Source organism: Westerdykella ornata, assembly GCF_010094085.1.
Source record: "Westerdykella ornata strain CBS 379.55 unplaced genomic scaffold EI97scaffold_1, whole genome shotgun sequence".
Lineage (NCBI taxonomy): Eukaryota > Fungi > Ascomycota > Dothideomycetes > Pleosporales > Sporormiaceae > Westerdykella > Westerdykella ornata.
The window spans coordinates 697,461-720,186 of NW_022986851.1; the positions used below are offsets into that span (position 1 = coordinate 697,461).

The 22,726-nt window shown below is 53.8% G+C and overlaps 8 protein-coding genes across 8 annotated transcripts; 4 read left to right on the forward strand and 4 right to left on the reverse strand.

The window, feature by feature from the left end:
- Positions 1-132: 132 nt before the first annotated feature.
- Positions 133-848, forward strand: EI97DRAFT_428923 (uncharacterized protein). The gene has a single exon (XM_033797327.1). The coding sequence runs from the start codon at positions 330-332 to the stop codon at positions 636-638; it is 309 nt and encodes a 102-aa protein (XP_033658366.1). The 5' UTR covers positions 133-329; the 3' UTR covers positions 639-848.
- Positions 849-1,774: 926 nt separating this feature from the next.
- EI97DRAFT_9300 (uncharacterized protein) lies at positions 1,775-2,493 on the forward strand. The gene has a single exon (XM_033803213.1). It carries the CDS (start codon positions 1,880-1,882, stop codon positions 2,282-2,284), a length of 405 nt encoding a protein of 134 aa, XP_033658367.1. The 5' UTR covers positions 1,775-1,879; the 3' UTR covers positions 2,285-2,493.
- A 1,054-nt stretch (positions 2,494-3,547) lies between these two features.
- On the reverse strand, positions 3,548-4,247 carry EI97DRAFT_438267 (uncharacterized protein; the record flags this gene model as incomplete). Its single annotated transcript, XM_033799485.1, has 2 exons — positions 3,548-3,814; positions 4,014-4,247. 2 exons carry the CDS (start codon positions 4,245-4,247, stop codon positions 3,548-3,550), a joined length of 501 nt encoding a protein of 166 aa, XP_033658368.1.
- A 1,533-nt stretch (positions 4,248-5,780) lies between these two features.
- Positions 5,781-6,649, forward strand: EI97DRAFT_9390 (uncharacterized protein). Its single transcript, XM_033803222.1, has 3 exons — positions 5,781-5,986; positions 6,112-6,404; positions 6,471-6,649. Exons 1-3 carry the CDS (start codon positions 5,926-5,928, stop codon positions 6,501-6,503), a joined length of 387 nt encoding a protein of 128 aa, XP_033658369.1. The 5' UTR covers positions 5,781-5,925; the 3' UTR covers positions 6,504-6,649.
- Positions 6,650-7,158: 509 nt separating this feature from the next.
- On the reverse strand, positions 7,159-10,324 carry EI97DRAFT_9361 (uncharacterized protein). Its single transcript, XM_033803218.1, has 6 exons — positions 10,071-10,324; positions 9,713-10,021; positions 9,461-9,664; positions 9,057-9,412; positions 8,710-9,001; positions 7,159-8,658 (listed from the first exon to the last, which is right to left on the reverse strand). Exons 1-6 carry the CDS (start codon positions 10,185-10,187, stop codon positions 7,543-7,545), a joined length of 2,394 nt encoding a protein of 797 aa, XP_033658370.1. The 5' UTR covers positions 10,188-10,324; the 3' UTR covers positions 7,159-7,542.
- A 147-nt stretch (positions 10,325-10,471) lies between these two features.
- Positions 10,472-12,700, reverse strand: EI97DRAFT_463273 (methionyl-tRNA synthetase-like protein). The gene is made up of 7 exons (XM_033801346.1): positions 12,480-12,700; positions 12,316-12,431; positions 12,197-12,268; positions 12,062-12,148; positions 11,872-12,003; positions 10,971-11,822; positions 10,472-10,923 (listed from the first exon to the last, which is right to left on the reverse strand). Exons 1-7 carry the CDS (start codon positions 12,667-12,669, stop codon positions 10,615-10,617), a joined length of 1,758 nt encoding a protein of 585 aa, XP_033658371.1. The 5' UTR covers positions 12,670-12,700; the 3' UTR covers positions 10,472-10,614.
- A 1,307-nt stretch (positions 12,701-14,007) lies between these two features.
- On the forward strand, positions 14,008-14,694 carry EI97DRAFT_438271 (uncharacterized protein; the record flags this gene model as incomplete). Its single annotated transcript, XM_033799486.1, has 1 exon — positions 14,008-14,694. The coding sequence occupies one exon, from the start codon at positions 14,008-14,010 to the stop codon at positions 14,692-14,694; it is 687 nt and encodes a 228-aa protein (XP_033658372.1).
- A 4,064-nt stretch (positions 14,695-18,758) lies between these two features.
- EI97DRAFT_454078 (uncharacterized protein) lies at positions 18,759-21,286 on the reverse strand (the record flags this gene model as incomplete). The annotated part of the gene is made up of 2 exons (XM_033800506.1): positions 18,759-21,038; positions 21,089-21,286. 2 exons carry the CDS (start codon positions 21,284-21,286, stop codon positions 18,759-18,761), a joined length of 2,478 nt encoding a protein of 825 aa, XP_033658373.1.
- Between the last annotated feature and the right edge of the window lie 1,440 nt (positions 21,287-22,726).

Sequence of the window (22,726 nt, forward strand, 5' to 3'; positions counted from 1 at the left end):
TCTCCAATGGAGATAGCGGGGTTTAGCGAGCGGAACGAAAATCCGGGGTAGTTACATGCAGTAGGAAAATCCTAGGATTCATTCTTATGTCCTACTGTGTACATTGCTACAATCAAGGATAACAGGATTATAGGTCGTGCGATGTCGCCTCTGTTCGCCTGGACTTCCCTTCTCCTCGCCAGCTCTATCGTTAGAATTGCTTCCTCATCCAAGTTCGAGACGATGATTGCATTCGAAGTAGCAGTTCACCGTATTTTCAAACGACCGAAATGGTTGGTCCTATCCTATCCTGCCCAGGGTGGGCAGGAGCATCGGCTAGGAGCTCGAGCATGGCTAGTTTCTCTCTCTGGTTCCCGCCTCGAGTGAGCCTTTCATTCTTGCTGCACACTCCCTTTCTCCAGAGATTCTCTCGACTGAGCCTCTTCTCGCTCTTCTTCCTCTCGTCTAAAGCTCAAGAGGCGATCCGATTCAAACCGCCACAAGACACAGTGGGATATGATGAAGTGGCCGAAGCAGCGCTCAGCTGTGGTTCTCAGGGCTTGCGGGTAGTTATCGAGAACGAGTCCGAGAGCAGTACAGGCTGCCAGCGAAAGCGCGAGGTAGGTGTCGGAAGGCCTGCTCTCTGGGCTGTTGAGTAACGGTCGGGTGATTTTGAGTGGTATGTTGCCGAGGAGTAGCATGTAGAGGATGGCTAACGGGTATGATTTAATGAGTTGGTATGCGGCGGCAGGGAATGCAGCTAGGAGGATAACGCCAGGTATGAAGACCTGTGTCCGCTGGCCGCCGCGTTGAAGGGTGAACATTGAAGACATGTCGTATCTGGTTGCTGCAATGGAGAATTCGAAGGGATGTCCTAAAACTACTGAGAGCTGTGGAGGTACTCCGTATAAGTATGTACCGATTAGCGGTGCGGTGATGTAACCAATCGCTGTGCGACCATTCATTCTCTCCATCTGCCACTTCATATGTCCCTCTCAACCGCGACTTCGACGTAATGGAGTGTGATGCATACGTGGATACCACCATTATCATCATTGGTACTCATTCAAAGCAATGGATCCTGCGGAAAGAGCAGGGGAAACGAAAACAGGTCAAGAGGCATCGTCATTACCTATAAGGTTGTTCCAACGCTACGGCATCAACACGTTCCTTCCCTCTGCCTGGAAAACGCCCAAGTCCGTCTTGCTGAACCTTGGCTACTAACATTCCCTTACAGGCACTTCCGGCCCTTAATTCGGCCCTTGAATACTCAGCCACACCTTCGACTCACGGCCCCATGATGAACGACGCTACACAACGCACAGTCGCGACTCCAGCAAAGGCCCAAAGGTGGGCATTCCATGTCTGCGATTTCACATTATCCGGCACCGACAGACCCCACGCCGCCCTACTGTACGTGCAGAAGGCAGAGCTGGTGTTATTGATTGCTTCAGCGTCGAGTTGCGTTCCGTATGACAACCACTGCTCACGCCGGGGTATCCAGATCGAGGCCAGCCAGCACTACGATGCGCAGCCCCCTTCCCGCAGCAGTGATATCAGTAAGATGCGTTATCGAGGAGGCAAAATCCATCTTCTTCGTTCCTCGGGAGCAAAAGAAATCACGCAAAAGGCAAACCTACCTAGGTCTGGTGCTGCCGAGTATCCAGGGCAGTGCTGCGCAATCAGTTGATCCGGGTGAGGCTTTCGCCAGGCATTTCCAGAGACTCTCTCCTCCTGCCTTGCCTTGCCTGAAAATTCCGTCACAGTCAAGAGATTAGTTGAAGGCGTCGAGGCGTGCCCATGCGTGCCACCGAGAAGGACGCAAAGATAACGACCTCCTGTCTCTACGCACCGTCATGGATGGTCGGTCTACCAGCAACTCAGGTTGCGGCCAAGACCCATGCAATGTGCTCCGCACCCTACACCGAGCGCGTCGCTCCATGGTTCCGCGAATTGTACCTGCGTCAGTCCCCATAGACGGTTCTCACCGACGCCGCTGTGCCGCATCATTGGGCCCGACCGACACATCAATGCGCCGGCGTGGCTGCTTCGCACTGGGCCCGCTTGTCTCATCCCTTTAACGCGCTCTGATGCCCGCCAACAGCCGACTATCCCACCCCACGCACCGCGGCCCTGTAGTACAAGGCCAGACGTGGTGCTCATTGCGCTGTTTGTCGTCGCTGTCAGGTTCAACTCAAACCCCCGCCAATCAGAAGTGAAGCGAGAGTCCAACCGACACAGTACGCTCGCTCCCTCATCGCTAGCCTACTGCACAGATGTGCGCCTACGACGACGCCATCGGTGAAACAACAGAATGAAGCGCCCACGCAGCACCTCCTCATTGGTGTTGACTGAACAACAATGGCCGTGTCGTCCTCTGGTGGGCTTTCCCGTTTGACTCACCGTGAATGGTCTTCCAAGAGCAGCTTCACTTGCTGCTCAGTGCACGCCTCTGGTACGTAGTCCATGTCCAGTCGCCTCTTGCCTTGGTGCGGCTCCAGCAGACATGGTGGACATCCTCGGACCTAAGCTCTGGAGGCCATAGCCATGTATAAAAACCAGACACGATCCAGGTCTGGGAACGGGTATTCAAGTACAAAAACCTGCCGCTCAAGTCAATACCTTGGTCGAATCTTGCTGTTGCGACCTCTTCATCGAGAACGGTGACCTGTGAAGGTCGCAAAGTGTGTGCACACCCACCGCCACCAGGCCCCAGTACATATCCGCCTCCCAGCCAATCCTGGGAGCTGAAGCCATGAAGCCAAAACAACCGCATCCGGATGCTCAGCCTAGAGACGGAATAGAAGTGAGTGTTTGGTCTCATCTTGATGGAAGGATGCTGACGCTTGATATACAGTGAAAATAGGTCTGGCACAGCACCACTGCTTTATGGACACGCGAGCGGCATGGATTCTCGAATTCCCGGTTTTTTTCTGATCGGTTGTAAATTGGTCTCGGAGTCCGTTCTACCAGTCCCATGGCCAGCTGTGATTCCGTCAATGACAACCACCTTCGATACGGCGCTGGCCCGAAGTTCGGTTCCTTCTCAGCTGGGTCGACGAACTTGGATTTCCCTTTTCGGTAACTGGATGTGGCTCGGGCGTCTCCCATTGGCCCATGGTTTGCGGCTGGTGTGAAGTCGTGTTTTCGTGTTTGAAGAGTTGAGCACTAGCCACTGTCGGCTACGGGCCAATCACTTGCAAGACAACCTCTAGGCCTCTGGCAAGTGAGGCGCAGCGGTAGGACGTTGGAGGACGACATGTTGACCTCCCAACATCAATCAGCCTCCTCCGATGAAGTCGGGAGCGGGCGCAGTTTCCCCGGTGAAGGAAGAAGGAGTCACGGTTTAGTCCCATGTGCTACCGGCTGGCCTCATTTTATCAAGCGTCGCTCTCCAACTCCACACCGGCAGGTCGTCGAAAGCGCCTTGAGGTCCGCCCGGGGTGCAGCCATACCTAATTGCACAGCCACGCAGAGGGCCCTCACTAGTTAGCAGGCACCGAACGACAATCACGAAGCCCTTACCCTTTATCCTTTCACGAAGACAATGTGGTCACCGAAGCCGCCCTCAGGTGCGGGTCTTCGTAATTCCATGTCCGCTGGCCCTTGCAGCGGCCCACGGATAAGCCACTTTGGGCCGTCCTGTGGGCTTCTCGCAAGGCCGCTCGGGCCAGGATACTGTTCGAGTCACCAGCTTTTGGCTGCCTGACACGGCCAACAGTATTCTCTTCGAGAAGGCCACAAGAACGTCTGCCGTCTGTTCTGGGACCTTGGGCCAATAATCAACCGCCTCACTGTGCTGTGGCGCAGCCGTAGCGTCCTCCTTGGCGAAGGTCTGTACTGACACCAGTCTCGAGTTCCCACCTTTCATGGCATCATAGCCTGAAAGAAGGCGAGAGATGCCTGCCCGTTTGAAGCTGGGCATGTTGCCTGTTGGGGCTGTTCAATCGTGGCGCCTGCTTTTGCCTGTGGTAGTCTACTTACTTAAACGTCCCTGATACCTCTCCCTCGGAATGAACCATTCAACAACACACATCAACCTCAGCAATTGGAAGCAAAACAGTCTCAGCCACAGCTACTTGAAACCTCAGACAACACCACTTCGACTTCGCACATAACCTTCTTGTTCCTAGAATGAGACTCTTCGTCGCATCGTCCAGAACGTCGGCATACACGACCCCTCGAGCAAGAGATCCAAGAGACGGTGGTGCACCACACCAGAGGACATCGTTGAGAACGGTATCGACCTCGGGCATGTTGCTGTCCATGGCTGGCAGGGACCCTCAGCCGAGAGATGGTGGCTAATTGCTTCCAATTTCTCCAAGTACGTTGCTTTTTGAAGTTTTCTTTCTGAGCTGGAATGCTGATACCTGCAAGCAGTATTATCCACTGCAGCACATTGTGGATAGATCGACGGCGCCTTTCCAATCATCATCATTTCGACGGCACGCCGGACGGTCGAGGTGTCTTGAGGGAAATTTCGGGGTTTTCCTTGAGTGCCTACTCGGATCCTTCACGCTCTCCTTGTCAGACTGTATCATTGGTTGTCAATTTGGCTTTAACTTGGGCATCTCTGGGTTTCACGGTTTCGCGAGCATGGCGTTGGGATAGACGAGGGACACGTATGGATTTCAGTATGGATTTCGGTTTCGACGGCTGATGGAATGGATATCTGGGCATTGTACGGAATATGGGTCGGGTATATTGGGTCTTATGGTCTCGGTGTGCATCGTTGGGGAGTTGCCTCTAGAGGGTCGGATATTCTGTTCTCGGTTTTTCCTTGGATATGCTTTGGCGACGGTTGTTCCGGCCGGAGGACTGACGGTCTGGGGAATATGGGAGTATCGGGTGGGTTATTGGGTTGTAGACGGTTCTCCTTGTATTTTGTATAACAGTGGAGATGGATTAGGCATCGAGGTCGCCAGGCTGTTGATGGACAATAATGAAGTCTTGGATGGGAAAACAAACCGTTTGACCCCACGCTCATGAGGGGAAGCGTGCATAGATGAGATCCGTGCTCCGGCTTTGTCATCATCTTGACCAATTACGTTTCCCTATTTGCACTCTGTCCCCCCGCGTCCGTTGTGTGCAAAAAGCAAATCATTGCCCACGTATCTTGTGTATAATAAGAGCTTAAGACTCCCCAGTTGATGCTTTCAATAATCCAAAACATTTTTCCTTCTTGAATGAATCGCTGCCGAGCCATGATTCGCAATGGTGACATTTCGCCCGATGCGCCCGTTGACCACCGCCAACAAGAGCACGTGTCTCCGCAGAAAGCATGCACCCCTCACCATCCTTGGATCTGGATGATGACGCATTAGCTAAGAGAAATCGACTCGGAACCACCTGGGCAAAAGCACCTTTCGAAGGCTACTAGTGACTGGGCCGGTCGTTCCTCCGCAAACAAACTCCTGCGATGCCGAAGTGCAAGCGGGATGGCGCGATGGATCTATGGCGGGTCACGCTGGAGCTCAGAAAACTATGGACGGCCCCGCCCCAACCAACGACGCCGTCACGACGGGCGCACTGTATTGCGAGTCGGTGAAGGCGAGGCGAGGAATTTTTACATATAAAAGCGCTGCAAGTGTCTTCGCACGTCATTTCAAGGAGTCCGTTCGTTTTCCGCCTTTGTTGTTTATATTCGGAGCCTGAAGCAAGCACTACCTACGACACTACCGAACTTGCGGATACCCCCTCTCTGCGACAAACGCCTTTCACTCTACGTCGACACACATCTGCACCCGGTTGGTCGGCTCCTCTCTCCAACAGCGAGACAGTATATCTGCGGTTGAAGTCCGGAGTCGTTCATTCTGCCTCTCGTTCTCCTCGGCTTTGTGCGACCAGACGCAGAATCTTGCCTTTTCTCCTCCGTGCGCGCCTTTTGCCCTCCAGGGCTCCCTCTTCTGCGTCCACAAATCTACACTCGAAAAAGTCTAAACTACAATGGCTACCCGCCCCTCGAACGAGATCCACCGCGTCGCCTCCTACGGCCGCGGCGGTGCCGGTACGCTTTTATACCCCTCCGTCCCCCTCGAATCCCCTCTCCGCGCTTCTCCAGCGCCGCCCTACGCAGAAGTGCCTCCCCTTCAAACCGCACTCCCTGTCATAAGTACTAACACCCTCCCGCAGGAAACATCAGCACCGACAACCCTTCCTCCCGCCCCTCGGCCAACGACCTCATCACCCCCACCCTGAAATCCGACCTCTACACCACCGGCCGCGGCGGCACGGGCAACATGGCCCGCAACGACCCCGCACACCCGGAGATTGCGCGCGCGAGCCAGGACGTCGAGGCCCCTCCCCACCGCGAGCCGGAGGGCCCCCACCACTTTGGTCGAGGCGGCGCGGCGAATGTAGCGACGACGAGTCCGGAGCCGCAACCGGTTCCGCAGGTCGGTGGGAAGAAGGAGGAAGAGGGACGAGCGAGGAGGGGCAGTGGGAGTGGTGGGGAGGAGAGGAAGAGCGAGGAGAGGGGGTTGGTGGGCAAGGGGAAGGAATTGTTGAATCGGTTGAAGAAGTAGGGCTTCGGCGGCCGATGAAGACAATGTTTCTGGTTTGGGGGCATCCCCTCCTCCTTTTCTCCTCTTTTCTTTTCCTTTTCTTTCCTGCGAATTGGCTTCATACGATATCCTCAGGGCTCGGGAATGGCGATGGGGTTCTCCGGCTGGGGCGCTGGTGCCGGGGACTGGTGTTTGGGTTTTCCATCCTCAACAACGACAAAAGCAACTGTTTGTTTAGTGATTAATTCGGTATGCTTTCTTAGGAGGGAAGGGTAACATGGTCTGGCAACGGTTGCTGGGACCACTGGCCTGATGAGAGCATGGCTTACTCCACTCCTACTGGTACTACTCTGTACAATTATACCCATATTCCTTTCATCACTGCGGACTCGATTGATATGTGATGGTGTTTGCGCAACTCATTCCTATCTCTATACTTTTCTTCTCTCTCGACATCATGCACAATCCTCACCTATCCTATCCTCATACAGAATCCTCCATGCTCTCACTTCCTTCCTTCCTCCCATCCATCTACCGCACCAACTTCACCCTCCCCACCCCCTTCAACACCTCCTCTAAACTCCGCACACACGACAGTGCATAATACTCCCCACCAGCCCCCTCACCCCCCAACACCTCTCCCAACGCCCTCCCCACTTCCCCCTCCCCCACCCACCTCCTCACCACCTTCACCCCCTCTCTACCCAAATACTCCTTCCAAGCATCAACATACCGCATAACATCCCCATAGCACTGCTCCCCCACCTGCCTCAGCTTCTTCGCATTGGCAAGAACTTCCGTCTTGGTGGCGCTCGAGACTGATTTCGGCGACGCCTTGACGGGTTTCTTGAAGGATTCCTCTAACGCAAATGAGAGGCGGTGCGTATGTTGCAGCAAGGAGAGGAGCGAGTACCAGTACGTCAGGGTTATGCTGTCTGGCCAGGAGGACGGGGATGCGGTTGAGGGAGCGGTGACGGCGCCGAGGGTCTGGAAGGTGGTGTGTGTGGAGGTGAGGTGGGTCAGGAGGGTGGTTAGGGATTCGGGAATGGCGGATGGATTCTCATGGAGGAGGAGGTGGGCGGTGCAGTTGCTGAGGGCGGTCCAGGTTGCGTCTAGGAGGCATTCGCAGGGAAGGCGTCCGTCGTGTGTGGTGGGGGAGTGGGAGAGGGCGGTGGAGATGAGGGCGAGGCGTTTGGGGGTTGTGGGGTGGGGCTTTTCTTTGAAGAGGAGGTGGGTTGTGATTTCTTGGGTGTAGTAGTGGTGCAGTGTGCGTAGCGTGGGACACCCTTCTGGGATTGCGTTTGCTGGAGAGTCCTGGAAAGGGGATAGCGAAGGGTTGGGGAGGATGGAGAAGTCGCGCTTGTCCGAGATGTCGACGAAGTCTTTTTGTCTTAGTTGTGATACTCCTTATGTTTGTATAGTCGGACTTACTGCTCAGATCCAGCTCCAACGACTCATCAATAGTCTCGCCTTTCAACCTTGCAATCCGCCGTCTTTCCATAATGCACAAATGCTTCGTCATGCTAGACAGGAGCGACTGCCTCGTCTCCAACATGCCAAGGGCGGAGTCGTACAAAAAGTCCTCGAGTTTGTCCTTGCAGATGAGATCGCTCAGCGTCTTCTCCATCTTATTAATCTTGCCGATCACGTGGGCTAGTTCGTTATCTGCAGACGCCTTGGTTCCTCCACCTGTGGATTCGAATGGGAGAATATGGGAAATGCGCGTCAGAAGAGAGTGCGATAGTGTGTCGGTTAGCATTTCCTTGACTCGGACATGAGGGTAGAGCTCGAATGCGATTGTCGCCAGGCCGAGCATGACGTGAAGCTGGACAGAGTAGAGGAGGAGTTTCCTTTGCTCTTTACCTTGCTTGCCGGACGTCAAGCGCTGGGCGAGCACCGCAGCTTGGTATTGCATCCTGCTCGCTAAGGAGGATTTCTGCAAGCCGTGATGTCCAGAGACCACCCTTTGGGCGTAGCCGGACAGTGCTTGAACAGCAAGGAAGCCGGCTTCATAGTACACTTCATTATTGATTCCACGGGCGGCCTTGCAGGTCTTCAAGGCGCTGGCGACGAAGGCCTCGACGACATCAGCGTCCGTCGTCTGAGTCGACCATACGGTGAGGAGATACTGGAAGCGCAGAACGTTGGCCCTGCGCTGAAAAGCCTTTTTTGCTTCCTGTAATTGATCAGCGAACAAGGTTCTATGACTGAAAATTGTTGTCTGTACTTTGTCATCATCCGCAATGCTAAGAGCTTCCGCCTCCGACGAAACTGATGATATATGATCAAGAAACTCTTTTCGTTCCTCTTCATCAACCTCTCGGAGGTACAGGAGCAGGTCGTTGTAGCAGGCGTCTAGGTGATTGTACTCCTGCCAGTACGATTGGCACATAGGAAGCAAGGACTTCCTGTCCAAGACCGTCGCAAGAATCAGACAAGTGAGCCTGGCTGATCTACCTGGAAGGTTCTTTGCTTTGTCGGCCAGCTGTTGAGCGACGTCTGTTGCTCGTTTGTATTCCCTTTATTTCTATGAGCAGGAGAGTCATAAACGCGATTAGATCGTTCAAAACATACTCTGTATCATGACCTTGATCGGATCTGCGCATAATCTCGGCCATGATGACTATGACTTTGATAGCGTTCTCAGTCAAGAATTTCAGAGAATCCTGAGTTTGAAGTATATCCGCCTCTTCCAGGGCACGATGAACTGCATTGGTACAGAGTTGAAGGAGAGACGACCATTGCTGTTGTCGCTGGAGAAGCTCCACTTTGAGAAGTAACACATCGTGGGAGTTGTTATCCAACAGCTCCTTTGCCGGACCGGTGGCCTTGTCCCACAGCTCAAAAAGCTCGCTCAGCTTAGATTGACGTTCGTAGATGCCAGCCATGAATCGAAGATCCTTGAGGTTCTGTACCCGGACCGGCGTTTGCTGTAATCAATTTAGTGATGATACTATCACGATTCAGGGGTTTCATACGTCGCCTTTAGTTGCGTTCGTGAATGCCAGCTTCACCCTTGCGAGCGCGAGATCTCTCATAAGGTTGACTTGAGCGGTGAAAGGCTGCTGCAGCTCATCCGCTATTCTTTTCTGCAATTCGTAGGATAGCTGGCTGGCAAGGATGAGCGAAAATGTAACATTTTTGGACTTTTGGAAACCTTCTTTCTGGCAGTTGGCCAAAGCCTACTATCATTAGTATGTTTTCACTGTGTGCAGAAAACGCAAACATACCAGCCGCACGTCGTCCCAACAATCCTTGTTCGCTGCAATGACGCATAGCTCCGACCAGAAATCCGCTCGCACGTTGCTCCTGGGGATACTCTTGGCTACGTTCTCCCATACTGCGAGCACTCTCTGACCCGCCGAGGCCGGCGGCTGCGTCGTTTTCCCAAAGTACTTTTGCTCTTTGATTGACAGTTTATACAAGTAACACAGGAGATCTATGTCAGTTATTGGGGGCTTCCGCTCTAGTAGCTGATTGAGCGTATCAACAGCCAGCTCTTTCGTTCCTAAACGGAGTGCATTATCGGCTTGCCAGGCCTACAAAAAAAATCAGTTTGGGGAAGAGATTAGCTTTGTCCATCTTTACCAAAAGATACGGGTCATTGGGTCTTTTCTTAAGTTGCCTCGCTATCTCTTGCTGTGCAAATTTCGGCTTGGAGTGGTCGCGCTGCAGTTTCGACAACTTTTCAAAATTGAGTGCCATGGCGGCTGTGGGGATGCATCAGTGCGGATCAATGATCTGAATGAAGGACAAGATTTCGTTCGTCAGTACGGTAACCGTGACACGCCAGATGCATATGCAGACGCAGGTCGTTTCTCAGGTTGAGAGGCTCGTAAAGGCGATGAAATTAGGCAAGGTTAGCCTCCACTTACCCGTTGACGGACGTTAATGGTGCACGTGATCACCGCATTTATACTTACTCCAGATTTCATATGAAGGGAATGGACCAACCAATACGTTTACATTGCATTGATAGGCACATCCTGGAATAATTGAGTGGCTCTCATGGTTGCGCTCCGGCTCTCAACATGGCTGGATATCAGTGTACTCGCAGTCCCAACCACATCAGCATAAAAGCTCCTCTATGCCAGCTATATTACAATCATATACAGTACTCAATACATGTCGCCTACTCATGGCTTGCTAGTGGAGGGAAGAGTGCCCCTACATGACCTTTTCCAACGTCGATCATCGGCACTCCGTAATCCAAATCAAGGTTAGGTCCGCAGTACTCAATCGTTCTCCGCGACTCGTGAACACCTAACTGATCCAGCAGCATCTTTGCTTTCGTGGGCATATACGGCTGTAGTAGGATGCCACTTATTCGCATGGCCTCTGCCCCCAGGAACACGATCCTGTCGACCTCCTCACCTGGTTCACCGGGGCCGAAGGGCGTCATTTTCTCCCAGGGACTCGACATTTGGAAGAACGAATTTGCCTAGTTTGGTCAATAGCCAGACACACTAGGCGGATATCAGAACTTACGCTTCGGACAAGTTCTGCAATTTGCTGTGCCGCCTGTCTTGGGTCATACGCATCCATCAACTCCATGATCTTGGCTGTCCTTGCAACCAATGTATTATGGTAAAACCTGGACCCTGGTCCAGCTTCCCATTCCTCAATTGGAAGCGGTCCTATCCTCTCAACGGCTCCTCGTACGCTCCAACGCTTATTACGGACCAAACGAGAAGTCATGTTACCGAGGGAACCGTTCAGAAACTTCTTATGCATGAGAATGATCCTGGTGTTGTCGTAGTCCGCATCATCCTGAAGACCGCCTTCATGTGTGAGGTAGAATCGCATGACGTCTGCGCTAAATCGCTCGAGTGCCAGAAACGGATCAACTACCGTGCCAGTCGACTTTGACATCTTCGCGCGGCCTAGTGTCCAATGCGCATGTGTGAGGATGTTCTTTGGAAGTGGAAGCCCGAGAGCCATTAAGAAAGCAGGCCAGTAGATGCAATGGAACCGAACAATGTCCTTACCAATGACATGGCAGTCTGCAGGCCAACCTCCCGCAAGCTCGCTACCTGGTGGCCAAGGATATCCAGCCTTCACAGCGTAGTTCAAAAGCGCATCCAGCCAGACATAGATGGTCTGGGAATCGTCATCCGGAACTCGGATGCCCCAGTTGAGGCGTTCTGACGGTCGGGATATAGAGAGGTCTGCGAGGCCAGATTCAACCTCTTGGACTACCTCTCGCATCCGGCTTTCTGGCTTGATCCATTCCGGATTGTTCTTGTAAAACTCGAGTAGAGGTTCGCGAAACGCTGAAAGGCGGAAATGATAGTTAGTCTCAGAGCTCCATTCGACAGGGCTTCCTGTTTCAATCGAACTCTTCAAAGTTGTCAGTCATGCTCGCCTCAAAGTCAAACGGCCAACACACCATAATCTTCTTGCCTGTCGAGGGTTCTAGATAGAGCCGTACCCCAGACTCTGGATAGAAAGCTTCGTCCCGGACAGAGTACCAGCCTTCATGCTTGCGCATGTATATGTAGCCCTTCTCTTGGAGTAGGAACTGCCACCCATCAGTCTCCGCTTCTCAACAGTAAGGCTGGCCGTCTTGAATTCCCTACCCAAGCATATTGCACGGCGTCCTTGTGGTCTTGGTCGGTCGTCCTGACGAAATGATCGTTCGAAATATACGCCTTCTCCGCAAGTTCCTGCACCATGTCAGCAGAGAGCATAAGCCAAATAGGTTCGTTTCCCACCTGAAATATGGCCGCACCCTCGTCGCAGAAGACTTTTGCATGTATGCCAGCTGTTTCGGCAGCTTTCTGGACCTGGCATAAAGTTAGGCCGTAGTCCACGTCACAGGGGGTATGTGTACCTTCAACCCGTGTTCATCGGTTCCCGTGGAAAGTATAGCTTTCTCTCCCTTCAATTGGTGCCACCGCTTGATGACATCGGCGAGCACCATTGTGTACAGATGGCCGACATGGGGGGCTTGAGAGTGTTATAGATTGGATCTACAGTCCTCACGGAGGAACTCACCGGCATTGACGTAAAATATCGGAGTGGTGATATAGAAGGGTTTCGCGGACGGAACCTCGGGAGCGGTTTGGGAAGAAAACCATCTTCCATTAGCCTTGCATATCCTGCACACCCATGGGTGTTGGAGTAACGAGCTGTGCGCAGGTCTTCGGGCTGCAGAGGCAGTCCAAGTGAAGACTCTTGCGCGCATTCTCTAAAGTTGCATCGCGAAACCTCCTTTGCGAGCTTTCCGAAAGTTCGGGAGTCGGAGGTCGGAGCTTGGAATTGGCAGCCGCACACGTGACAGCGCGTCATGGATTAGTCATGCGTCTCCGAATTTCATTCTCCATCCGCCAAAAACCATCACAGCGACAGCCATATGGATTCATAATCGTTCCTCGCCGGCAATTGCTGTTACAAAAGCGAATCTGCTCTCTCCAAAAAGCATGCATACCGCCGGAGCGATTGCTTCCCAAGCTGCGGACCTACGTCGGCCCATCACATGAGACGATCCTCCAGCCGCTTGGACTTAAGCGAAACGATCCGTATCATCACCGCCGGGAAGCTTTGAGAATTGGAGTAATTGTTCTCTGTCGGGATGCATCGGATGCACTAAGACCACGATGTCTCTGATGTCAAACCCACCCCCAAGACTCATTTGCAGTACGATTGTCACAACAAAAATATGCTTGATGGAGAGACTGATCTCTCCTTAACGAAGGTCTAGAGTATCGAGGGCCTTGTTTTCCTTCGCCAATCACTACCGTCACACATTTTGATGCATATCCACACCGTTGAGGTCTGTTAGATGCGGGAGACCCCGGCTCGCCCCGTTCACTCACAGTCTACAAAGCCCATGGTGCCACTGAAGCCCTCTCCACACTGACACTGCGGAGTATTTCCCTAGCGTTAAATGCTACTATCGGAACTCCCTCTCCGATTTCCGGTGTTAGGAGGCGGAACCAGTCTACAAAGGGTGCCAAGCCCAAAACCCTCGAGAAGTCCTATTCAGACCCAAATTAGGAAATCGGCAGACTTCACATCCAACACATCCCTTCACCCAGCACAACGGTGAACTACGCCTCCGTGGTAATTATACCCAGTCCTTTATTAGCCTCGCGGCCTCGTGGTCTTGGACCGCTGAAGCCAAAGCGTTCCCCGGCCTCGACCACCATCAATTGCCGTCACTGAGGCGTTATACTTTTAGGCATGCGTCCCTCCGGTACAGATGAGGACCAATAACTGCTCCTTATTCAGGTTATTCAGGGACCTCAATGGAGTCCAACATACCTCGTGGCAAACGCTTCCCCTTGTCCCCGAGGAGTTCTGGACCGCCGTGCCCCTTGGATACTGTATTCATCCTATTGAGCTTCTCTGCCGTGTGTTGGCAACCTACACAGGCCGCCATGGAGTTTCTTTATTCTCAGTTTCCTCTCTCCAGCATAAATACCCCCTCCTTCCACCGTCAACTTCTCTCTCATCGACCTCGTCAATCATTTCGAAACCCATCCGTCGACAACTCCTACTTCGACCACTCATTACCAACACCATGAAGTTCATCGCTATCGTTGCGACCACTATTCTCGCGGCCACCGCCTACGGTGCTGCCGCCCCAGAGGCCGCCCCAGAGGCCGAAGCCAACCCAGACTGCTGGTTCCGTGGGCAACCCTGCCGCAAGCTCAAGCGCGAGATCGAAATCGTCGAGCGTGAGGCCAACTGCTGGTTCCGTGGTCAGCCATGCTCCAAGGTCAAGCGTGATCTTGAGATCGTTGAGCGTGAAGCCAACCCCGACTGCTGGTTCCGCGGCCAGCCCTGCAAGGCCAAGCGTGACGCTGCCGCTGACTGCTGGTTCCGTGGGCAGCCCTGCACGAAGGTCCGCCGTGAGCTCGAGATCACCGAGCGTGATGCGAAGGCCAACCCAGAGGCCCACTGCTGGTTCCGTGGCCAGCCCTGCTCCAAGGCCAAACGCGAAGTCGAGCTCGCTGAGCGTGAGGCCCACTGCTGGTTCCGTGGCCAGCCCTGCTCCAAGGCCAAGCGCGACCTGGACCTCGCCGAGCGCGAAGCAGATGCTGAGGCCAACTGCTGGTACCGTGGCCAGCCTTGCTCCAAGGCCCGCCGCGACCTTGAGGCACGCGAGGCTCTTGACATCTTCGAGCGTGAAGCCGACCCTGACTGCTGGTTCCGTGGGCAGCCCTGCAAGAAGGTCAAGCGCGAGCTTGAGATGGAGTTGGAATAGACGTCTCGCCGGCTACCTCTCCAGCCCGGACGCTTGACGGTGTCGCTTCGCCTTCCTTCTTTTCGACAGCGCCGATACTCGAGTTCTCCGGTCACACACTTACCACTCCTGGGTTCCCTTCTGCGGTCGGCGTGTATATACCTTTCGACAAAAACAACTTCGCCAATTCACACAGAGGCTCCTAGGCCGGCGTCTGCTTCTTCAGTTGGATGTCGGCTGAGCTGACCGGTCCTTGCACTCTTGTTCATAGCTTGGATAGGATGGGTAGCGTCATCGCTCGTGTAAGGGTACACACCGGTCTATTCATATGAGATATAGAAACACTGTCCTTTTCGCTCCGTGTGCCTGTGTGTGCTCTGTCAGTCCTTTCCGCTTCATGTGCCTGTGTTTTCCCTGCTTCCACCGTTCGAATTGACCTGCTTGTCTCGCATTTTGTCCGAGTATGATGCGATTCGTTGATGATGGTTCAGCTTAACAAGATTGGTTAAGTTTTCGGTAATAGTAGTTAATCGTAAACTGGTATTGAAACAATGCACATGTACCACCGAAAATGGTACGCTCCACTGGATCTGCTTGCCCTTGAGCTGTTCGTCTCAGTTGAACATGCGACACCTATAATTTCACTATCTGGTTTTAGTCACGTTAGTCACTGCCGTCGTAATCATGTCCACTTCTGTTACCCGCGTTGGCACACGTCTGGCATGGGTGGAACAAGTGTGAAGAGAAACTCGGTCGTACCACAGTAACGTAGCGCCAACATTGGAACTCCTGGACCACGAGGAGATCGGATGGATTACCCGTCCAAGCAAGGTTCGTCACACAAATCGATGAATGTGTGGCTCATTTAATCTTGGGAGACCTACAATAAATATAGTATCGGTGAATAGCCATAGGACCTGCTTGCTGTTCCTGATGATGTGGAACTGTCCATGAGCTTTGCTTACTAATCAACCAAGGGGTTCTCCCGTCTTTCTCCAACCTGCTCATATTCCACCCCTTCCATTCGGGGTTCATCAACGAACTACAAATATTTCAATAGACGGTTGCATGTGAGAAATTAGATTATTTTGCGGGATGTAGTAAATGGTACTGTTATGTAAAGTGTGAAGGCTTGGTCGAGCGGCATGGTACTGGCCCTGACGCACGTTCAAATGTTAGCTGAACAACACTTCCTAGCCTCGAAATGTCCAGAAAAATGAATTTAAAGATGTGCGCTTGATATGACTTCAGGACACGTTAGGGTTTGTACAGACTCTCGAAGTTGTTGCAATAATTGTCCTGCCAAACTCGGCAGTCGGACCTCCGAGTGTCCGGAAAAGCGTCAGGCAAAGGTTCTATGAATGCGGTAATAGATTGAAAGGCTTAAGTAGTTGCAGTCAGAGAGACATGTTTTGTTATGTGATGGCGGTATACCAAGGCGGAACCGGAGTCACGGGTCTCAATGTAGCGCGTGGATGTCGTAAATCTGCGGGATCGGAAAGTGCCTCGGATGAAACTAACGATCCCCGACTGTGAATAAAGAGTGAGATAATTCTAACGTAACCCATGACACTTGTCTCCAGGCATGAATCTCTGTTGGTCCTTTAAGCTACAGTCCTCTCAAAGTCACAACAACAACATTGAGAACGGCTTTTGCTAATTCCTTCCTGCGACCGTAGGTAGGAACGCGCGGAGATAAACTGGGACTATCCTCATCTGAGCCTCTCAGAAGAAGATGTGTTCTAAACTTGGTAGTGAAGCTGGTAGTCTGAGCACGCTGAAGCTACAAAACAAAGCTGTCGCGGCCTGAATAGAAACACCACTGCCCCCCATCCCGGCATCCGGAGGGAAAAGGGCATATGCCAAAGGTGGATGTCGCTCATGAATGCTCCTCGACGCGGCCTGGGTGCGCGAAATCCTGCCGCCGTGAAGTGACTTGGAAACGTCCTTACGGATTGTCGGAAATCTGTAAGTGTGTTCTGCTCTTAGTCGCGGAAACCAAACATTCTCATGTTTGAAGCCTCATGTCTCCGCTCGAGACTGCACTGCAGTTTATATTACACTAAGTATATCGTCGCAACTGACGCTGAGCGAGCATTCAATGAGAGTTCAAGTTCCAGGTACGCTCTTGACTCCCGTTCACAAGGACTTCTCTTACGTCGAGAAGTAGGACTTGGACCCAATACCGCCTCCATCCCAGGGTGACTTCCGTGGCTACCTCCCGTACCTCTCAATGTCAACACCCCGAGACCTCAGCCCGTTTTAGCCCCTACATACATCCGTACAGATGCGAAAGGTACCCTATCACCCCAAAGTCCCCACCGCTCTTCCTAAGGTTCTCAACAGCGCCTCCTTCAGGTCAAAACTTCCAGCCCCCATCGCTAAGTCAAAATTTCCCAAAGCTCCAGACCTAGTATTTCGGACTTCCCTGAGGTGCTGCGCCGCCTCTCTACTTCCCCCGCCCCCACCCACCTCAGCGAAAATTCCCCTCTTTACCGTTGTAGGGCATATCCAAGTTTTGTATTGTACATCGTAAAGTAGGGTACCCCTCCTGCATGAACAGAGAACAGAACCACGGCTCCGAACCATCCAAACTCCCGCGCCACAGCACTGCACATCCTAATCAGTTCAAACCCTACCCAGGCAAGTGCCGCAAGGATCACAGGGGCACCAACCGTGCCGCGCAACCGTTGACCTCTCGCCGCATGAGTACTAGGGTGCCTGCGAAAACCGGAAACTTGGAAAACGGAAAACGGAAAAAACGCCTCGCGGAAACAGATAAACAGTAAAGCATATGCGTTTAAAGTGCTTCTTCAAGCAAGTAGGCGCAGCATTCCTTGCATGTTTTCCCTTTTCCACATATGAGTGTGGGAAGGGGAAGGGAGGTATAGCATGACGGCAGGGGGCTATGTCCATATGGGCTGTGTATCTCCTTCGCGGTCCTTAGCATAAACATAACCACCCATTTTGGTATGAGGCGCAGACAAACCTCCATCTCGTGCGTTCCGCGTCCGGAGCTCCAAGCGAGAAAGACGTGAAACATTAACGGAAAACGTTTATCGGAGGCCTCTGCGCGCAGACGATGAAACACACACACACACTCTCTCTCTCTTAACCCTCGACATAACTACTCCGAATATTGGAGTTAAGGAGGTAAATTAGCAGCCTTAGCACGAAACGTGAGGTTTACGCTGTGTAACTTCCTGATGTAGCTAGGTACCTAGCTACACGGGATATTTGGAATGAATTCACAGGTTAAGAGAGAGAGGGGCACAGCACAGCATAGCACAGCATAGCGGGGACGTGAATTCACGCCTGGTACCACGCTGAAAGGTGCCCGGTTGCGCGGTGTGAAACGGAAGGTAGACACAGGAGCGTTGGGAGAGCACGGCGTTGGGAAGCACGAGGTAACGCTGCGAATGCAACGTTACCGTGTGCGTGAATGGACACTAATAGAAAAAGCGTGTAGAGTCTGTGTAGCTGGGCACCAATTACAGGCACAAGGCCTTATTGTTAGAACCGCAGGTGATGGGCAAAGGGACGAAAGGGATGGGTGGCGCTCCATTGATTTATTCGTTTTTCATATCTCGTGTACCTATGCTATCTCCAACGCTGCAAAATCTGTCGCCGACTACTTTTAGACCGCCCAGAAGTGTTCATCTGCCGCCAAACGACTCCATTGAGAAACTTCGTCCTTACAGTCAATTATCCTCGCTTCGCGCGCATCTGTGTCCTTCGATATGTGTGTCGTGGCCGTGGGGCCTATTCCTGTTTGATCTAACGCTCATGCTGTGTTGTAAGAATGCGAAAAAACACCGTCTCAGACGGGTTGAAGTGGATGAGAAGAGAGGGGAGAGAAACGCCAACGCTAAACAAGGAGCCTGCAAACAAAGTACGTAGAAGGAGATGGGAAACGTCATTCCAAGCGGGTATATATGCGCATCGCAAGAAAAAAAAGCATAACAGAAGAAGACCAAAGTCAAAAATGTGCAGAAAGCAAGGGGAAAGAAGGAAACAGCAAAGATCCCATACTCCAGAAGCAAAGCAAGGATAATCGAAAAGGTCATGCAGTCGTAAACTCGGCTTCACACATCCGCTCCATTAACATTAACCTCGTACCCATCTCCTTTCGCTTTGATCGCCTTGGCGAGCATCAGCTCTCTCATCCAATCGATCCTCTCATCCTTGGTCTTGGCTGCAAAGTGGTGCATCTTGCCATGTGGGGTGACCTTCTTCACGTCCCCCTTGCCGGTTGGCACCGTGGGCACGAGCTGGAATTCATACACAGGTGCCTGCTCCTTATGCTCCTTGTTGATTTTCAGCGCCTTCAGCTTAGCGGAGAGCTTGTTCGACGCAATGGATGAGCAGGCGACGGCGTAATCGTCTACGTCGATGGTCTGCAAGGGAGACGACGAAGGCAGCTCGTTGGGATGCATGGCGAGCGTCGTGCCCTGGAGACGGAAGTGGTGGTCCTGCCACTCATGCCGGAGGAGCTTGGTGCGGCGCTTCTTCATCCAGCCGTGGTGGTTGACGTTTTGATACACGAAGCCGCCCTTCCCCGGCACGTTTTGCGACTTCATCGTCCTGATGGGGGAGGAGACTGCGCTGTTCTCGCCAGAGAATTGGGTTTCGTGAAGCGTATCCGTGTCGTCAAACTGGTGCTGTGCCGGCTCGTAGACCTGGTCCTCGTTGAGCGCGGGAAGCGGCAGCGAGGGACGGCGCCAGTCACGCGTGGAACCGGTGCGCTGGATCGGGTCGCGGTACTGCATGTTTGGTGGAACCGACTGGCTGGCGTCACGTGCGACGGGCCCCGTTGGGACGGCGGTTACGGGAACGTCCATCTCGGAGAAGGGCGTCCCGAATCGGTACAGGCCGCCGGGCGATGCCGTGCGACAGGGCGAGAATGCCGTGTCGGGCGCCATTTGAGGGGTAGGTGCCGCACTGCGAGAACCACCACATGGTCCAGCTGACATCGAACGAGGAGGTGGTGGGATGGCGAGCTTTGGGAGACTCTTGAGATTGTAGTGTGGAGCAGGTATATACTCGGCTGGGTGAAGCGCAGGTGCGGGAAGGGCAGCTGGCTCAAACGACGCTGATGTGTGAGCCGAGGTGGACGCCGAGAAGGAGGAATTCTGTTGCTGCTGGTACGACGGAACGGTAGTGAAACGGTTCGGGAACATCTCGACGGGCGGAGTCGGAGGGGCTTCGATGGGCGTTGCAGATGCGAAAGGTTGCTGAAGCCCTTGGAGCGCGAGGAACTGACGGACATTGTCCTGCGGATCGCGGTGCTCTAAGCTCTTCAGCTTATCTTCCTCGAGCGAGAATTCGGGGAGCTGGCCAGGGCCGAGCAGGTCAGACGAGGCGACAACCGAGGGGATGGCATCCGAAGCTGGACGGTATACATTATCGACAGCGCGCTGCGCAGTTTGCGGGTTCCCTGGGTCACCGGCAATGAAGATGTGGCCGCCTTTCTCTGGTGAAATGGGGAAGCCATGCTCCTCCTGGAGCCTGGCAAGCTGGCGCTGTTGTTTCCTCCACTTGGCACATCTTTCCCCTTTTGCGCACTTGTGAGGTTTCGGTAGTAGCTGCTCGATGGCCACAATGGAGACAGACTCAGCCGGTGTGATCACGTCGGCCCCAGCGCGGTGCTGTCTTCTGCCTCGTCTTCGAGCACCACCAGGGGTAACCAGCTCATCCCCGTCACAATCGTTCCCACCTCGTGACTTGTCACGGTGACGTCTCTCACGGTTCTTGCTCTTCGATCGGTCCCTCGCGCCCGTGCAAGGCCGGCTGATGTCTTCGAAGGGGGTTGGTGCCGGAGCCGCAGGAGAAAGGAGACCCTCGGTCCGGAGCGAGTCGATCTGGTTCCAGAGTTGGTGACGCTTTCCGAAAGACTGAATCTCTAGCTCCTTGAGGTCCTCAAACTGGAGATCAAGTAGCACAGCGCCAGTGATGTCGTGAGCTTCAAAACGGTCGATGATGTCGGAATCGAAACCATTCTGGTACATCCAAGTGGCCACATCGCGGGCGGTCCATGCACGCACTTCGGTGGTGTCCAGGTGAGCTACCGCAGAGGCAATGTTGTTGTACTCTCTCTGGGGCACAATGGTCTCAGGGGTCGCTTCACGGAAAGCAGTGTCCAATCGGGCAGGGGGCTCCTTGGGAAGAAGGGGCGAAAGTTGGAGGGCAAAGTCGAAATCGTTGGACGAGTGGGAAGCACGGAATAGATGAGGTCCTTTGGGTCCTTCCACGGGCTTTGGAAGGTGCCAGTCGTTAGCTATAATCCACTGTGGGCGCAATTCATCGCTTGGCGTCCTGACTTCCTCGAGAGTGGAGATTGTCGTTTGGCTCCTGCGGTTCTCGGTCTGACGAAGAATCAATACCCGCACGTGGTGGACATGCACGCTCTACTTACATTGGAACCCAAACTATACTCCTCGAATTCACTCGAGTCGTCCTCGATATCGGTGTATGCCTCGCTCACCACCGACACAGGACGTTCGAGCGAACTACGGGCTCCGGCGATCGCGGTATGGACAAAGAGGGACGACTTGCCCCTCTGGTACATGCCCAGGTGCTCTACGCCCGACTCCAACGGGGTAATCGGGGTCATGGCTTGCTGGACAAAGGGTTAAGGCGGCTTATCGATAATGCGGCTGCCCGTACGACTTACCATGACGGGCGGGGAGCGCACAGGCTCGAGTTGGTGTTCGTTCCAGGAACAAGACGCAGTAAGGTGTTCTCGACAGACTACTAGTGGGTGTGGTGGGTGAAGGTTGCGGTCATGGCATGCACGGGAGAGCAGCGATATGGGCAAAAATCGGAGAGAAGACCCTGCGGGTGGAGGGCGATGCCGGGAGATTTTGTAGAAGCGCACACGGTCAGGGTCTACGATAGCGGAGCGGAGGAGGGCATCGCTCGATAGTGTGCGACATGCAGCGCCAGCACAGACTGCACACGTTCTGTCCACTGAGCGAAGGGAGTCGTGGGAAGGCCGGCGGATGCAGCACAGCGGGCCAATCTTCGCGCGGCGCCGGCCCGCCCTCACTTGCTGCTGGACAGGGTGGAGGGTGGGCGCTTAGCCGGCGATGGTGAGAGGGCTTGAGAGGGTGAGGGAGACGGTTGATTCTGGTCAAGGGCACTCTGGGCGCTGCAGCCCACCCGTAAAAGATGCCCGATTGGGGGTCCGCAAAAGGCCATTAATATCGACGTGCAGGATAGCAGTACACAGGATGGCAGTCTAGCCGTGCGAGGAGGTTGGGAGTGCTTGGGGGCTCATGGGGCCGATCCTCTCGCTTCCACTCCTTCACACACCGTACCCGCCTCTCGTTCGCAGAGAGCATTCCGCCATCTGAGGAGACGCCACACAAGAGGAGCGTTTGAGTAGTCCGTCTGTACTTGTGCGGCGTGGGAGCGTTGAACATGAAAGAGGTTGGCCGTAGAACAGGGGCGAGGGAGGTGGGGAAGGCCGCGGGTAGGGTTGTTTTCGTCACAACCGAGTTCGGACGAGACATGGGACCCAGGAGTAGGAGAGTGCTTTCTCGAGTTGAACATCTGCCACAAGTAACCACAGCGGGATCGCATACCGCGCCCGCAGAAGATACCGTTTCCTAGTGTTTGCGCCGGCCGCGTGATGGCGTGTGGAGCAAAAGTCAACTGCGTTGTTGCACGCCACACGAGGAGAAGCACCTCCAACGAATCCTTCACAGCTGGCGCCCGGCGCCCGCTTCGAAGCGTGGCTGCATGCTGCCACCAACACCCGGGCGGACGTGCGCACAGCTTCCCTTCCCCCGCTGTCGTCATGAACGCCATCTCGACGCCGTGCGCCAGAGGTGATGCCAAATTTGGTCATCTTGGGAGGTGGGTGATTGAGGTGGGACATATGTACTTTGCTCGCTGCCGTGTATCTCAGCAATATGTGTAGGTCTCCCGCAAAAGTAGAAAAGTAACACCAGCCCTCCCTCTGGCCCGATAGCGGACGCACTTTGGGCTGCTTTCGATGCTTCCTTGCCCAAAACCCTCCGTCGCACCCTGACCTCGTCCACCTGTCCTG

Excerpts from the sequence above, each read along its gene's own strand:
- EI97DRAFT_428923 (XM_033797327.1), top strand. The coding sequence starts at position 330 with ATGGCTAGTTTCTCTCTCTGGTTCCCGCCTCGAGTGAGCCTTTCATTC.
- EI97DRAFT_9300 (XM_033803213.1), top strand. The coding sequence starts at position 1,880 with ATGCAATGTGCTCCGCACCCTACACCGAGCGCGTCGCTCCATGGTTCC.
- EI97DRAFT_9390 (XM_033803222.1), top strand. The coding sequence starts at position 5,926 with ATGGCTACCCGCCCCTCGAACGAGATCCACCGCGTCGCCTCCTACGGC. Across the intron at positions 5,987-6,111 it reads CTACGGCCGCGGCGGTGCCG|GAAACATCAGCACCGACAAC; the intron begins GTACGCTTTTAT and ends ACCCTCCCGCAG. Across the intron at positions 6,405-6,470 it reads AGAAGGAGGAAGAGGGACGA|GGGAAGGAATTGTTGAATCG; the intron begins GCGAGGAGGGGC and ends TTGGTGGGCAAG.
- EI97DRAFT_9361 (XM_033803218.1), bottom strand. The coding sequence starts at position 10,187 with ATGGCACTCAATTTTGAAAAGTTGTCGAAACTGCAGCGCGACCACTCC. Across the intron at positions 10,022-10,070 it reads CCAATGACCCGTATCTTTTG|GCCTGGCAAGCCGATAATGC; the intron begins GTAAAGATGGAC and ends TTTTTTTTGTAG. Across the intron at positions 8,659-8,709 it reads GCATTGCGGATGATGACAAA|GAAGCAAAAAAGGCTTTTCA; the intron begins GTACAGACAACA and ends GATCAATTACAG.
- EI97DRAFT_463273 (XM_033801346.1), bottom strand. The coding sequence starts at position 12,669 with ATGCGCGCAAGAGTCTTCACTTGGACTGCCTCTGCAGCCCGAAGACCT. Across the intron at positions 12,149-12,196 it reads AGGGTGCGGCCATATTTCAG|GAACTTGCGGAGAAGGCGTA; the intron begins GTGGGAAACGAA and ends GACATGGTGCAG. Across the intron at positions 10,924-10,970 it reads TTGCAGAACTTGTCCGAAGC|GCAAATTCGTTCTTCCAAAT; the intron begins GTAAGTTCTGAT and ends TGACCAAACTAG.